The sequence below is a fragment of the Clupea harengus genome, chromosome 6 (assembly GCF_900700415.2).
Source record: "Clupea harengus chromosome 6, Ch_v2.0.2, whole genome shotgun sequence".
Classification (NCBI taxonomy): Eukaryota; Metazoa; Chordata; class Actinopteri; order Clupeiformes; family Clupeidae; genus Clupea; species Clupea harengus.
The window spans coordinates 3,720,252-3,736,392 of record NC_045157.1 but is presented as its reverse complement, the minus strand read 5'-3'; the positions used below and the strand labels follow the sequence as shown (position 1 = coordinate 3,736,392).

At 42.4% G+C, this 16,141-nt stretch overlaps 3 protein-coding genes across 10 annotated transcripts; 2 read left to right on the top strand and 1 right to left on the bottom strand.

The window, feature by feature from the left end:
• The first annotated feature begins 944 nt into the window (after positions 1-944).
• Positions 945-9,144, top strand: LOC105888961 (UDP-glucuronosyltransferase 2A1-like). 4 transcript variants are annotated; one of them, XM_042707985.1, is made up of 2 exons: positions 945-1,017; positions 7,440-9,144. In XM_042707985.1, the coding sequence occupies exon 2, from the start codon at positions 7,466-7,468 to the stop codon at positions 9,044-9,046; it is 1,581 nt and encodes a 526-aa protein (XP_042563919.1). In that variant the 5' UTR covers positions 945-1,017; positions 7,440-7,465; the 3' UTR covers positions 9,047-9,144. The 4 variants fall into 4 exon arrangements, with proteins under 4 accessions (XP_042563919.1, XP_042563920.1, XP_042563921.1 ...); XM_042707986.1 differs by having other exon boundaries at positions 957-1,021; XM_042707987.1 differs by having other exon boundaries at positions 962-1,025.
• Positions 957-5,918, top strand: LOC105888950 (UDP-glucuronosyltransferase 2A1-like). Of its 5 annotated transcripts, none has more exons than XM_012814710.3 (2): positions 957-1,017; positions 3,915-5,918. In XM_012814710.3, exon 2 carries the CDS (start codon positions 3,926-3,928, stop codon positions 5,498-5,500), a length of 1,575 nt encoding a protein of 524 aa, XP_012670164.2. In that variant the 5' UTR covers positions 957-1,017; positions 3,915-3,925; the 3' UTR covers positions 5,501-5,918. The 5 variants fall into 5 exon arrangements, with proteins under 5 accessions (XP_012670164.2, XP_031424631.2, XP_031424634.1 ...); XM_031568771.2 differs by having other exon boundaries at positions 964-1,021; XM_031568774.2 differs by having other exon boundaries at positions 972-1,025.
• A 2,774-nt stretch (positions 9,145-11,918) lies between the features above and the next one.
• LOC122132950 (UDP-glucuronosyltransferase 2A3-like) lies at positions 11,919-14,114 on the bottom strand. The gene has a single exon (XM_042707988.1). It carries the CDS (start codon positions 14,016-14,018, stop codon positions 12,546-12,548), a length of 1,473 nt encoding a protein of 490 aa, XP_042563922.1. The 5' UTR covers positions 14,019-14,114; the 3' UTR covers positions 11,919-12,545.
• Positions 14,115-16,141: the final 2,027 nt, after the last annotated feature.

Below are 16,141 nucleotides of genomic sequence, written 5' to 3'. Positions count from 1 at the left end.
ATGGTTTAACTGCACTATAGGGTCCTTGTTTACCTGAAATGTGCACTTTATAATTTTATTTTGTACCGCCCTATTTGGCAATGTTGGTTTTCAATAAAATAAAACATTTGCATAAAGCAAGCCAATCCACTTTTCCATGTTGATATATTATTGAAATAAAAATAAAATGATGGAAAAAATAAATAAACGAAGGGACATTTAGAATAGATAAAAATTTGCCATTAATCGCGATTAATTTTGAGTTAACTATGACATAAATGCGATTAATCGCGATTAAATATTTTAATCGTTTGACAGCACTAATATATATATATATATATATATACATATACGCCTAACGGTGTGTGTGTGTGTGTGCGCGCGCGCCTCTTAACTAGTAACTAGCATGCACTAGGGCCCTTGATAATAGCGTGCACTAGGGCCTGTGGTAACTACCTTACGCCACTGTGCTATACACTATCCATCCAACCAACCCCCCCCCCCCACCCCGTCTACGCTGAAGTGTCCTCTTTTTCACAAACTAAAATCTGGTCACCCTACCTTTATCCTACAATCCACTGACAAGCACAGGCCTCTTTGACAAATGTGTTATCTAACAAACTGACGCCGACCAAAGGTTTTTGTTAAAACTGCAGCATCAACATATCTGTGATAAGTGTCTTGCACCCCAAGGTAGATTTCTATGAGTTTCTGCAAGTGCAAAGTCAGCTTTGTGTTTGAATTCCTATATCACCACTATGTCCATTCATTGATATGTTATATGCCAAAATATGATAAGTGTGGTGTAGGGGTCTATTTATAACAAATATCTAGTATAATAGTGACGTAAATATTCTACTATTTACAAAGATCCTCTCTATCTACTGTCCTCCAGCACTGTCCTCCAGTCTGGGAAACGTGGGGTTAAACTTTCGTGTCGTGTGGAGTGGGTGTTCAAAGATGATTTACATAACGATAATCACTTGCCTGGCGGGGTTATGGTTTGTCCTGCGACCGAGTGAATCCGTTTACTCCGAAGTAAGTAAGTCCTGTAAGCCTGAAACAGACCTCAAGGACGATGGGATATAATTGTTCTCGTTCGTCGTTTTAAGGTTGGGTTGTTTACAATGTTAGCTGAACCGATAAAAGTTATGTTTGTATTTTGTCTGTCAGCTCAGGAAATGGACATGAACATAACATTCATTACATATAGCCCGTCCCACACTATTGTGCAATATGGGGAAATGTTGCGTGCTGTAGTCGAAAGTACACTTAGCCAGCGTCCACTTTTAATGGCAGTTTATTCTCGTGTTTATGTAGTTTGTGCGATGTTTTTTATGTTATCGCTTATGTTACGCTACCATGTTAATTGCACATCTGGGGGGTATTCAAAGTAGGCTTCGTGGTTAAGTGACAAACCTGGGTGTTAAACCTCCTATTAGAAGAGTTCTATGGCTTCATTCTCCGAGCAAAGCATAGCCCAAAGAGCTCTTATAATACGATGAGCCCACACTGTGTTTACATGCTGCTCACATGCTGAAGAGAGTGTGTCTGTGTGTGTGGTCACGCGTGCATGCGTGACTATGCCTATGACTGGGATTGGAAGGTGTCATTAAAGACTGCTGTTTCAGACTCAGCCCCTGCAGTCAAATCAAACTCTCCCTCCTCTTCCTTCCTGTACCTCTCCTTATCTTTCCTCCAATGCTATCTCCTCTAACTAGTACTTAACTCGCACTTACAGTAGTTACATTCCTGCACTTTTTATTTCTTATGTAAAGTAGTATTTATTGTTACAGGTCTCTATTGCTCGTAGCTTGATTGTTCTCTTCTTTGTACGTCGCTTTGGATAAAAGCGTCTGCTAAATGACTAAATGTAAATGTGTTCAGGAGCTGTTTCAGCCAGCACAATGGCCTCCTAAGATGGTAGAGGGAGGTTGACGTAGTGATAAATGGAGAGTCCATGAGCCCTGGTCTTTCGACATATTGACATCCAGGGATGCATGCGTGACTGAGAGAGAGAAAGCGTTACACTCATGGCAGCATACTTATCATACTTTATGATATTAAGTTTTTTCTAATAAACAGATGATTATGGGATTCACGACTCCTGTGTGGTGTGTTTTAACCTGTGTTTTAATGGCTGGTGTGCCTAATTGAAGTCTAGTTTAATGTTATCTGGGTGAAACTCCCCGGGTGGCGTAGTCTGGCTATTTAGATAGAGCTGTGGGGCTCCCCCTTACAGCTCATATCACATGTACAACAGCTGTCATTTTTTTTTAATCTATTTTAATGAAGAGTAATTTATGAAAAGTAATACGTCTGAAAAGTGTATGACTGTAATATAAAGGTATATCAAATATCTTGTCAAAAAAGTATGCTATGCTTTGCTTCTTGCAAAGGTGTATTTAGTCTTATCGTCTTGTTTGGGCCAGCATAATGTATCTTTCGAAGTGTATTTGAGTTTGACCCTCTGTTGTCTTTGACGCTGACCCGATATTTTATTTGTATCTGATCTTAAGTAAGCCTACCGAATTATTGACTTTTGGTGGGAATTAAGAAGAGCCAATAAAGTGTATGGATACTGAGCAAAATTTCACGTGGAACGTTGATGGTGTCAACTTTTTCATACGTTTAGGCAAATAACCTAAATAACCAAGTAACCTGTGTCGTTTCTACGGAAATACGTGAGTGGCTCTAGTTTTGTGAAACTGAATTAGCCAACAAAGAGTTAACGTTTCATAACGTGACGGTGGCTTCAAAAGCACACGGCGCTTTTGGGAGAGAATTTTGACAGCATAAAGCAGGGCATGCATTTCAGTGAGCGCAGAGCAGCGCAGTGGCCTCACAGTCCTTGTTGTTAGATTAATGTCTTTATCATGCCAATCAAGGAAGTGTTCATTTTTCAGATGTTGGCACATCAGCGACATTTGCACTAAATAGACTTTCCCCTGATCTGAATTGTTCACTGACGTGTGAATATATTAAAGGTACGTTCTTTTATGCAAGATATTTGTCGGAAACGTGTCTCTGCAGCCTAGTCAAGGATATATGGACTTGTAAGCCGTTAGCTACACTTAGCCTACTTTATTTTTATAAGATTGTAGGCAATATAGGCTAAGACAATACAAAATAGAAGAATGGAATGAGCAACAGGTGAGATTGTATGGTCTACATGGAAGGATGAGAAAAAGTAATGGTACGTTGTCAATGGAAAAGTTTTGTTTGTAGCTTCATGAGACGTAATACTGCCATTTAATCAAGGCATTTCATCTGAGTGAGTCTGCAGTGATCTGGTTATCGCTGCCCCTGCATGGGAAGCTGGTGTTATCTTAGCCTACTGTCTTAAATGGCCTACAATCAATATTGTAAGGTTGATAATTAACTGTGAGAGACAATTAGCGGCGGTATGTTTATACTTTGTCTGTCAGCTCAAGAAATGGACATCAATCTTTCATTGCGAGCCCGTCCCATATTATTTTGTTATATGGAAAAAAGTTGCTTGCTGTAGTCCAAAGTACACTTAGCCAGCGTACACTTTAGTGGCAGTTTATTCTCGTGTTTATACCGAATGTAGTTTGCGCGTTGTTTATGTTAAGCTACCATGTTAATTGCACATCTGGAGGTATTCCAAGTAGGCTACGTGGTTAAGGGACAAACATGGGTGTTAAACTTCCTATTAGAAGAGCTCTATGGCTGTATTGTCCGAGCAAAACAAAGTAAATCATTCTGGCTGTTCACTTTATGACGGTATGACTGTATTTGCAGACAAAAATTTAGCTTAGCTTGTTTTATGCAGAAATAAAACAGACCCATACATTGTGCAATTTTCTGACCATTCTCTTTGCAAACAACAGACCTATGAAGCATGATGGTGATGCTACTGGTGCCATCTCACATCAATCAGTATGACAGAGATGTGTTTTTATTTTTTATAGGTAGTGCCCAGATGTTGTCATTAGCCATTTTGTCCTCGCTCCTATGCCTGACGTTACACACCTGTCACGGGGGAAAGGTGCTCGTTTATCCAGTGGAGGGAAGCCACTGGGTGAACATGAACATCCTCATCGAAGGTTTGCACTCCAAAGGACACGACATCACAGTACTGCGCTCAGACAAAAGCTGGTATATCAAAGAGAATTCCTCATCCTATAACACCATCACTGTTCCAGTGAGCGCTAGCTTGGACGAGGAATTTATTGCAAAAATCGTTACGGAGACCATTAACATCCAGAGGGGGCATAGTTCCTTGTTTGTCTTCGTGACCTTGTTGGTTGAGATGTTTAAGAAACTGAAGGAGGCTCACGTCACCTTGAAAGAGATGATTGTGAACATACTTGAGAACCCAGAGCTAGTCAAAAGCCTCCAGGACTGTCACTATGATATACTGCTCACAGATCCCTGCTGGGGTGGTGGGACTGTGTTGGCCCATTACCTTCATCTTCCTCTTGTCTATAATGTGCGCTGGTTACCAGTAGGAGAGGGCCACTTTGCTGTCGCCCCTTCACCTGTGTCATACATCCCACTGACTGGGTCGGGCTTTTCAGACAAGATGACTTTCATAGAGAGAGTCAAAAACATGCTTTACTTTGGAGCTGTGGTCATCCAAGATCGCTTGACTCTGAGACCAGTATACCAAGGGGTGTGTGAGAAGTACCTGAGTCCACACAGTGATTTCTACATGCTTATGCAGTCTGCAGATCTCTGGCTGATGCGGGGTGACTTTGTGTTTGAGTTCCCACGCCCCACTATGCCTAACGTTGTTTACATGGGTGGGTTCCAGTGTAAGCCAGCAAAGCCCCTTCCTCAAGACCTGGAGGACTTTGTACAGAGCTCTGGAGAACATGGAGTCATTCTCATGTCTTTGGGGACATTTGTCAGTCAACTTCCGAGTGATATTACTGAAGAAATAGCTGCTGCTTTTGCTGAGTTGCCCCAGAAAGTCATTTGGAAGTACACTGGAGAAAGACCTTCGACCCTGGGCAACAACACCCTGCTGGTTGACTGGATGCCACAGAATGATATTCTGGGACACCCCAAAATAAAACTCTTTGTGGCCCATGGAGGAACAAATGGAGTGCAGGAAGCTCTTTATCATGGCGTTCCAGTTGTGGGTATACCTCTGTTCTTCGACCAGTATGACAACCTTCTCAGGCTGAAAGTAAGAGGTGGGGCAACAATACTCTCTGTTGCTACGCTAGAAAAAGGCACTCTGCTCCAGGGCTTACAGGAAGTGCTCCATGAGCCGTCCTACAGGGAGAACATGCAGAGGCTCTCCAGGCTGCACAGAGACCAGCCAATGAAGCCCCTGGACCGAGCCCTCTTCTGGATTGAGTTTGTAATGAGACACAAAGGTGCTGCTCACCTGCGCACAGAGTCCTACAAGATGCCCTGGTACGCCTACCACTCAGTGGATGTAGTACTGTTTTTGGTTGCTGTTTTGTCCTTGATAGTTTTGATTATTTTGGCTGTTATCAGGTATTTGTTACGCCTGTGTAATAAAATAAAAAATAAGGTAGATTAAAAGGTTTACAATCGCAAACAGAACATGCATACTACTGTAACGGCTGCCATTTTGTATTACTCATTTTAATAAAGAGCAAATTATGAAAAGTAAAAAGTCTGAGAAATGTATGACTGTAATAGAAAGGTATAAAATATCTTGTCTAAAAAGTGTGCTACGCTTTTTACAGAAAAGTGATTTGGGTATACTGTGATCACCAAGGGTCATCCGATTAGAAAGAATCAAAGGGGTCTGGATTACCAATTTAGTCTTTGAAGAAAACAAAGGTGTATTTAGTCTATTTAGTCTCACCATCTTGTTTGCGCCTGCATAATGTAACTTTCAAAGTGTATTTGAGTTTGACCCACTGTTGTCCCTCGACACTGACCAGTTATTATATTTTGATCTGAATTAAATTAAAGAACTGATCTTAAGTAGGCTTACTGAATAAAACGGAATTATTTACTTTTGGTGGGAATCAGGAAAGGCCAATAAAGTGTATGGAAACTGAGGCAAATCTCAAGTGGAACGTTCACCGTGTCAACTTTTTCATACGTTCAGTTTTGTGAAACTCAAGTAGCCAACAAAGAGTTAACGTGCATAACGTGACGGTGGCTTCAAAAGCACTCGTCGCTTTTGGGAGAGAATTTTGACAGCATAAAGCAGGGCATGCATTTCAGCGAGCGCAGAGCAGCGCTGTGTCGCTTCCTCAAACTCCACGTCGTCAGATGGATTTCTTTCATTATGCCAATCAAGGAAGTGTTCATTTTTCAGATGTTGGCACATCAGCGATATTTGCACTAAATAGACTTTTCTCTGATATGGGTTGTAACTGACGTGTGAATATAATAAAGGTAAGTTCTTTCATGCGAGATATTTGTCGAAAACGTGTACTCTGTAGCCTAAGGATACAGGGACTTGTAAGCCGTTAGCTTGACCTAGCCTTCTCTATTTTCGTATAGAAACGTTCTACTACTGTACTAGTTGAATGTTAGAATAATTTCAACAACACTTCCACTCTGTTGTATAGCGTGAAGAACCACGAAAAACTTTAGGGTCGATATTACGACAGAGGGTCACCGTAATGTCATCTGGAATGCCACACTTTTGTATATGTTGTAGTTTAACTTGAAAGTACTTTATTACTTCCTCTATGATGTGGTAGTTAAGCCCCATAACTGTCCCTGAATCTATGAACAATGATTAACATTAAGGATATTTAATGTTTCTTTAAAGTAATCATAGTGGGAGTGGGAGGGTCTTTTTCAATAGTGTTATTTCAAATACACTGCAATTGTGTGTGTGCGTGCACTTGCATATGGGACTGAGTGATGACCAGTAATGATTAGCGGCACACAGAAATTAGGCCTTGCATCATCAAAGACTGTTCAAGTTAACACTGTTGTAGTCTGTAGAGTGTTCAGATTGGTTATCTTTGTTTAGCATAGCATCCCACATTTTTCAAGTCTCAACACTGCTGATAATTCGTCAAGGGACTTAACCATTCCATGTTGTCAAGGGTAAAAAAAAAACATAAACATGTGTGCCATCTTAAGAAAAATGTTTGAATTTGTAATGTTATTTACAAACCATGTTAAGTAACAGGAGAACAATAATTTGTTTTATTAATAATATAATCCATTATTAATGAAGGGTTAATACAATGGGGCCATACTTCATTTACCAGGTGCATTAAGACATTAGATTTAAGCACAGAGAATGGACAGTAGTCAGAGTCCAATTTGTAGTAGTTGTGGCCCTTTACTCTGAATGCTACTGCCACTCATTACATTGCATTCAAATTGATGTTCTGTTTTAGCCGGCCATACATTTGTTTTGGAGCTGAAAGCCTAGGTTGGAATATGATTTTTAATCTTTCTCTTGTGTGTATGTGTTTGTTTGTGTTTGTGTGTGTATGTGTCTGTGTTTTTATGTCTGTGTCTGTTTGGACATGCTTTAGGGGGAAACAGATGAGCTGTTAAGGACATGACGCCATCAGTAGACCTCTCCATCTGTCTTCTGACGCTTCTAATTCCGCTGACCCTCAGTGGAAAGGTACTGGTATTTCCACAAGATGGAAGCCACTGGGTAAACATGAAGGTGCTGATCGAGGAGCTCCATGCGCACGGCCACGGTGTGACGGTCGTCCGACCCGCAGACAGCTGGTACATCCAGGAGCACTCCCCCTACTATACCTCGCTCACCATAGACATCGCTGCCGGAGCAGATGAGGCTTTCTTCAGCTCATTCGTGTCCAGACAGCTGCAGATTCAAAGGGAGGGATCCTCCGTTTGGACTCGGCTCGCTTTGGACATGGAGCTCAAGGAGAAGTTCTCGGAGGTTCACCACAAGGTCTGTGAGATGGTGGCACAGATGCTGGGGGACCCTGAGCTGGTGCAGGCTCTTCAGGACGCCAGGTACGACTTGGTTTTAACAGACCCTGCCAACGGCGGAGGAGTGGTACTGGCCCACTACCTCAAACTGCCACTCATCTTTAACGTGCGGTGGACGGTGCACGGCGAGGGTCATTTTGCCATCGCTCCCTCGCCGCCTTCGTATGTTCCATTCCCCGTGGCCAAACTGACCGATCAAATGACTTTTGTTCAGAGAGTACGCAACTTTCTCATGTATGGCTTCAGGATGTTTCTTTACCGCCGTACTGTTGGGCCGCCCTATTCGGCCTTGGTTAACAGGTACTTTGGTCCAGACGTAGACTACTTTGAGCTATTTCAGGCGGCAGACATTTGGCTGATGAGAGTCGACTTTGTGTTTGAGTTCCCACGCCCCACTATGCCTAACGTTGTTTACATGGGTGGGTTCCAGTGTAAGCCAGCAAAGCCCCTTCCTCAAGACCTGGAGGACTTTGTACAGAGCTCTGGAGAACATGGGGTCATCATCATGTCTTTGGGTACCTTGGTGGGGCAGCTTCCGAGGGATATTGCTGATGAGATAGCTGTTGCATTTGCTCAGCTGCCACAGAAAGTAATTTGGAGATACCCTGGCGACAGACCATCTGCTCTGGGAAACAACACCTTACTGGTGAAGTGGTTGCCTCAGAATGACCTATTAGGACATCCCAAGGTCAAGGTCTTTGTGTCTCATGGGGGCACCAATGGTATCCTAGAAGCCATCTACCATGGGGTGCCAATAGTTGGCATTCCCTTGATATTTGATCAAGCAGACAATCTTTCCAAAATGCAAGCTAAAGGTGTGGCGACCGTAGTGGACATTGCCTCTTTGGACAGAGGGGTGTTCCTCCAGGCTTTACAGGAAGTGCTCCATGAGCCGTCCTACAGGGAGAACATGCAGAGGCTCTCCAGGCTGCACAGAGACCAGCCAATGAAGCCCCTGGACCGAGCCCTCTTCTGGATTGAGTTTGTAATGAGACACAAAGGTGCTGCTCACCTGCGCACAGAGTCCTACAAAATGCCTTGGTACACCTACCACTCAGTGGACGTAATACTGTTCTTGCTTGCTGTCATGACTACTTTTGTGGCTACTTTTGTTTTTGGAATGAAATTTCTGTGCACCAGGATTTGTTGCAGATACAAGTCAAAACAAGACTAATATGAATAGATACTAAATATTAATATTAATATAAATGTAAATATAAATGACTAATGTAGATTTATAAATAATAGGCCAGTATAATATAATATAATTACAGGATAAGGACTTGTTTTAAATGAAAAAGGAAGTTCATTATTCATTGAGTCTCAGAAGAAAGATGGACTCAACTACTGCACTGAACTAATGTTACTAACAAACCAGGAATGTAGCTTGTCAACAAATCTGTTCAAATAACTTTTTTTATTACTATTTAAATAATATCTTTTGGAAATAGGGATCCCCTTGCAAATCTTCCCTTATCGTACTGCTATGCTTCCCCTCCCTACCTACACACCACTCCCACAGCTTACGGATGGCCCCTACACACCACTCCCACACACACACACAGACACACACACACACACACACACACACACACACACACACACACACACACACACCACTCCCACAGCTGACGGACGGCCCTGCTAACGATCAGGAGCGTTTCATTGGTTCTCAGCTGAGGGGTTCTGTGTAGGCTGTGAACTGTGTCTGTTGTCCAACAGTCACACGTGTATCAATTCAGGGAAACCCCACTTTAAGTACTGGAAAGTATTTTATGCTGCCCAAAGTCAGTCACAACTGAGGGTTTTTTTTGTAAATAAAAGTTGATCTATGAAGTAAGTTTGCAAAACTACGACTGCAAAATGATCTGTACATAGGCGACTAGAATGTTAAAGGGTGTGTTTACATGCCACAGTCAATGCTATTTTTGTCTGGTTGCTGGTCATACCGCAGCACAAAATCAAAGTAGCGCTACTGCTTGTATCCACCCAGAGAGGCTTTCTGTATACTAGCCTTGCTCTTACTGCAATGACCTTCCCTGTGAGTCCAAATATTAGTCTTCAGCTGAAAGCCACTGAGCATTTGAAGCTAAAAGGGCGCTTTGCCTTAGCAGAGCTGGCGAGGTTGGTGGTTAATAGCCGATCCAAACACATCAGATCTCACTTGGGACTTTGCCTGTTGGAAACGCCATTAACCTGGAATGCCAGGCTGCTTGTTACGTACATGACAATGTCTCTGCAGGCGTTTGCCACAAATGTAGACTTATTGCAACTGCCTGCTTAGTGACTGAATGTAATGTGTTCTCAGTGATTAGGCTATTTGTTTGAATGTATGTTGAACCATTGGGACTGAGAACACACTGTTGTGACTGATCAGGTCAGAGATGTGACCTCTATAAATGTGATTATTCAACCACACTATGCTTCCCTTTGTTTTTTCTATGTGCAATTTTGAAGGATTTTAGGTGTCGGGTTGTTTGGTTTGGTTATCTGTGAAGTGGTGTGTGTGTGTGTGTGTGTGTGTGAGTGTGAGTGTGTGAGTGTTTGTGTGTGTCTCCCCACTTCTTAAGTGCTTAGCTCGGTGTGTATGTGTGTGTGTGTGTGTGAGTGTGTGAGTGTTTGTGTGTGTCTCCCCACTCCTAAGTGCTTAGCTTAGAGTCATTTGTGTTGTCTGTAGACACACAGACTATTGTTTACCTCTCGTATAGCTATGATGGTGTCATCTTACATGTGGAAGGACTGCAATCAACATACTTCTGAGTCCAAATCTCCGGACTAATTTACTGGTCTCTTGCATCTCCCATTAAACGATATACTATACTCTGGCTTGTTGATCATTTCATTTTGCCACCATGCCATCTTACTGTGTCTTGTTTTCTGACTTCTGATATCTTAGTCTGTAAATTACCTAACTGCTGGATAGGCTTGGTGTAGAACTGGTTTACCTGGCCTGTTCTTCAAGGATCAGATTACATCATTATGTGGTGCTTGAGTACTTGTGTTACACTTCTAATAAGCTCACTCTGATGAGGGAGGTGCAGGTTTCAGCAGTACATCAATGCACACAATTAATACTCCACTAGCAGGCTCAAGTTGAGTATGCATTATGAGCTAGCACCCTAGTTTTGTTCCTCATGGTCAAATTAGCCAGAAATCGTTGACAAAAGTCGTGCCGCTCATAATGCATACTCAACTTGAGCCTGCTAGTGGAGTACTTTTTGCGCCCCACGCGAATTTCAAAAGATTGTTTTTTCTTGAAAATCTCGAAAAGTGAAGGTTTTAGAGCTTAGAAACTTTCATAGGGTGTATATAAACATCCATATTCCGGTCCTTTTGAGACCAGATTCAAGTGTCTACGACCTTCAGAAGCTGAGATACAGATGCGCTGGACACGGCTAAAAGGGCGTGGCAAAATCTTGATGTTCGCTCGGGTTACAGTAAACGACAGCACCCTAGTTTTGTTCCTCATGGTCAAATTAGCCAGAAACCGTTGAGAAAACTCGTACCACTCATAATGCATACTCAACTTGAGCCTGCTACTCCAGGATAAGCACTTTCTTTAGTTAAAATGAACTCATCTTTCCACGTCCAATCCAATGCTGCTTTGTATGTGTAAAAAGACAAATGTACATTTACATGTTTAAAATAAAGGCTTTAAAGTTCAGCAACGGGAGTGACACAGCTGTTCTCTTTTAGCTGAATTTTGAGGCCCAATCCAGTGAGTGCTCACCGCGGCCATGTACTGTATGAAGGCCATTCAGCAGTTTGTATGCACACACTCACACACACACACACACACAGCAGTTTGTATGCACCCTTGAGGTGGAATCTGGTAACCGAGATGGGAGCAGATTTATAGTAGTACATAAAATATAGCTTTTCTGGTGAAGAATAATTGTACTACTTATATTGATTATATAAACACCTTCCTTCATATTAACTCTTGTCCGCTGAGGACAGTGAGAGTCTATATTTATCAGCTTGCCTTATTTATCTACTGGAGATAACTAGGGTGTTATGAAACAAACTGGGGCAAAGGTACCTTCTCAGGTTTGTACATATGCATGTCCTAAAATGCACATTTTGATTTATTCATTTTGTAGACATTCTACTGAAAACAACATACAAGTGAGGTCGATTACAATCCATTCAGCAGCTGATGAAAGAGAATGATTTAATTTGAAAATAAATGCCAAAATGCAAATCCACCTTACGCAAGTGCCATTAAGATGTGTGTGAAAACCTGAGGACACAAGACCACGGCAGGCAGGCAGGTAAGTATGGTGGAGTAACTTTACTCACTTTACCTCTTTTGTGACACATCTGCCGTCCTTCAGATTTGATTCCACTGCATTCCAGTGCATGATTAGGGACAAAAACAAACCCTCAGGCATTTTTATATCATGCCGAATCTCCACAGACACTTACTGAATTTATGTTTAAACATAAAACATTAAGAATAGTAAAAAAAAAGAAAGAAAATAAATCAAAAAATAAATCACCAGCAACACACATTGTTGTAGACATCAGATGGTAATAGTGTTACGTCATTGAACATTATATTAATATTTTATCTCATCTTTGCAGTGATTATCCATAAATGTTTAACTAATCAGATGACACTTCTATTATATATTTTTTTATCAATGTTGATAAAAAAAAAGAGGTAGTTTTTATTCTTGTTTTGACTTTCGTTTACAACAAATCCTGGTGCACAGAAATTTCATCCCAAAAACAAAAGTAGCCACAAAAGTAGTCATGACAGCAAGCAAGAACAGTATGACGTCCACTGAGTGGTAGGTGTACCAGGGCATCTTGTAGGACTCTGTGCGCAGGTGAGCAGCACCTTTGTGTCTCATTACAAACTCAATCCAGAAGATGGCTCGGTCCAGGGGCTTCATTGGCTGGTCTCTGTGCAGCCTGGAGAGCCTCTGCATGTTCTCCCTGTAGGACGGCTCATGGAGCACTTCCTGTAAGCCCTGGAGGAAGCTGTCTCTGTTGACGGAGAAAATGTCCATGACCTTTGCTGCCCCTTTAGCTCTCATCTTTGAGAGGTTGTCAGGTTGATCAAACATCAGTGGGACACCAAGAATTGGGACGCCATGATATATGGCCTCCTGAACTCCATTGGTTCCCCCATGGGCTACAAATACTTTGGTCTTTGAATGGCCAAGGAGGTCGTTCTGAGGCAACCACTCGACCAGCAGGGTGTTATTGCCAAGGGTCGATGGTTTTTCTCCGGTGTACCTCATGATGACTTTCTGCGGGAGCTGGGCAAAAGCCGCAGCCATTTCCTCTATTATGCGTTTTGGAAGTTCACTGACTAACGTCCCCAAAGACATGATGATGACTCCATGTTCTCCAGAGCTCTGTACAAAGTCCTCCAGGTCTTGAGGAAGGGGCTTTGCTGGCTTACACTGGAACCCACCCATGTAAACAACGTTAGGCATAGTGGGGCGTGGAAACTCAAACACAAAGTCGACTCGCATCAGCCAAATATCAGCTCCCTGAATCAACTGAAAATAATCTACGTCTGGACCCAAATATTTGTTTGTAAAAGGAGCATACATTGGCCGAAGGATAAACTCGGCTTGAAGTTCATAAAAGGCAAAAAAAAGAACATTTAAAACCCTTTCAAGAAAGTTCATTTTGTCTGTGAGCTCAATCATAGGCATGGGAACATACGACAGAGGCGTAGGAGCTATGGCAAAGTGCCCCTCACCGAGAGCAGTCCACCGGACATTAAAGACCAAGGGCAAGTTCAGGTAATGAGCTAGGATGGCTCCAGATGGTTGCACCGGATCCGCCAAAACCAGATCGTACTTGGCATCCTTGAGGGACTGTGTGAGCTTGTGGTCGTCTAGCAATTTCGACAGCATCTCGATCTCCATTTGAGTCATCTCTGCACCCTTTACCATGAGCTCCCACTCCACCTGGAGACGTGTCCAGCTCGACTCGCCGTCAGCCTGGATCTGTATCAGGCGAGACGTGAGTTCATTCAAGAAGGCCTCGTCGAACCCCCCCGGAGTGTCTATGGTGATCGAACTGTAGTGTGGAGATGACTCTTTGATGTACCAGCTTCCTGAAGACCTGAACACAGTGATGGTGTGCCCCCTAGAATGAAGCTCCTTGATCAGAATGTTCATGTTGACCCAGTGGCTGCCATCGATAGGAAACACCAGAACCTTCCCGCCACAGACAACACACACTGAGAGAGCCAGTGCTGCAATACACACTATGGGCACTATCTGCGATTTCATGTTTGAAACCACCTAAGAGAGATTGAAAATTACAAGCAAAAGCACGTCACAGGTCAGGTGTGAAAAGGTCTAAACACAGTGGTTTACCAATATATGATTTTAAATCAGGTTTTTTGAAAAGCTTCTTTCACAGGTTTTTGCTTTACCTCAGGAAAGGCTTCTTTGGTGAATCCCAACACTGCAACACTGTAGACAGATGCAAAGAAAACGACCCAGGGGTTCACATCACACATGCATTTAAACACTGCAACACTGTAGACAGATGCAAAGAACACGACCCAGGGGTTCATTTTTCATTTAGTCATTTAGCAGACGCTTTTATCCAAAGCAACTTACAAGGATGTATACAAATTTTTACATTTACAGTGATGGCACACTGCACATCAGGAGCAAGTAGGGGTTCAGTGTCTTGCTCAAGGACGCTTCGACAGGGAATTGAACTAACAACCTTCTGATTACTAACAGCTTCTCTACCTCCTGTACCATGTGGGTTCACATCACACATGCATTTAAAGCCAGACTCAACTGACAGCTATTTTAATTAAGTCTAATTTTAGGATACATTTCTATTCAGTTCAATTTTATTTATATAGCGACAAAACGATACACTTTACAGAGTCCAGTGCCTGAGCCGCCCTGAATCAAGCACAATGGTGACCTTTGACTTTTGTCCATTAGCGGGTCTCAAAGGCGATTTGTATTTACGACAGTGGTGTAAAAGTGAACTACACATTAACTTTAGGGGGAACGCAGCTTTTTCAAGTATTTTTGACAAGGGAGGTTGGATATATACCTATATATAGCCTGGTTATCAGGATGAAGGTTAGGTTTTTTGATAGATGGTTTGATAAGTGGACATCGTTTGAACCAGTGTGGATAATAATGTTGGAGTATCTGCGTTTAGAATTAGCAATCAGTTTTAGGTTTGATTCGATGTAATTTACTCTAGCTCCAGGTATAGGCTACAGCTCATAGTGGCCATGGGTGTTGCTAACTTTATGTTTCTAAAAGTAGAACCACCATCTACCAGAATTGTATCCATTTTTACATTTTAGTCATTTAGCAGACGCTTTTATCCAAAGCGACTTACATATGTGCGACTTACAATGTATACACATTTTACACTGATGGCACACTGCACACCAGGAGCAATTAGGGGTTCAGTGTCTTGCTCAAGGACGCTTCGACAGGGAATTGAACTAGCAACCTTCTGATTACTAAACGACTTCTCTACCTCCTGTACCACTGTCGCCCCTGTATCCTCAGGCTGGTGTTGCTAATGGGGGAGAATCGACTAGAAATGGGGACAGGTTGTGAGTGTGTCACGGACATCGATTTATTCAGACTACGTCCTCGCTTTATAGTGACCCATTTGTGTTTAAATTCACACTGCGGTGTTATCGCTGGTATGGTAATAGGCTGAGTAACGGTGAGTAAAGGCTAATGCAACTGCATCTACTGACTGGGTTTTGCCGGTTAGGGCCAACGCGATTGACGGATTGGTCATTGCGCACGCCAATGGTGACGCCTACACAGCACCCAAACCTTTTATTTGTGTGCGTGTGAGTCACTGCAGTCTTCTTCTAAACGATAGGTGTCCCTGCCGAGAACAAAAAAACATCTACATCTAGCTGGAAAATCATATGTGGCGAAGTAGGTCACCGTGGAATGTACGTGACAATTGACGGTATCACCAATATTCATTTGTGTATTTACTGCAGGAAGCATCAATAAGAGGGGGTAATGTGCCAAACAGAGCGCAGTGAAATAGCTGAGGCTATTTGACATGACAGTTAAACTGGATCACCTGCATTCATGTGTGGATTAATCTGGACGAGTCCTCAAAGTTTCTGGTTAGCAGGGGTGGGAATCTCTTGGCACCTCACGATTCGATTTGATTCCGATTCAGTGGTCAACGATTCGATTCTAAACCGATTATCGATTCAAAACCGATTATCAATTCTAAACCGATAAAACAATTATCGATGCATGTCGATTTTTAAAACATT

Excerpts from the sequence above, each read along its gene's own strand:
- LOC105888961 (XM_042707985.1), top strand. The coding sequence starts at position 7,466 with ATGACGCCATCAGTAGACCTCTCCATCTGTCTTCTGACGCTTCTAATT.
- LOC122132950 (XM_042707988.1), bottom strand. The coding sequence starts at position 14,018 with ATGAACATTCTGATCAAGGAGCTTCATTCTAGGGGGCACACCATCACT.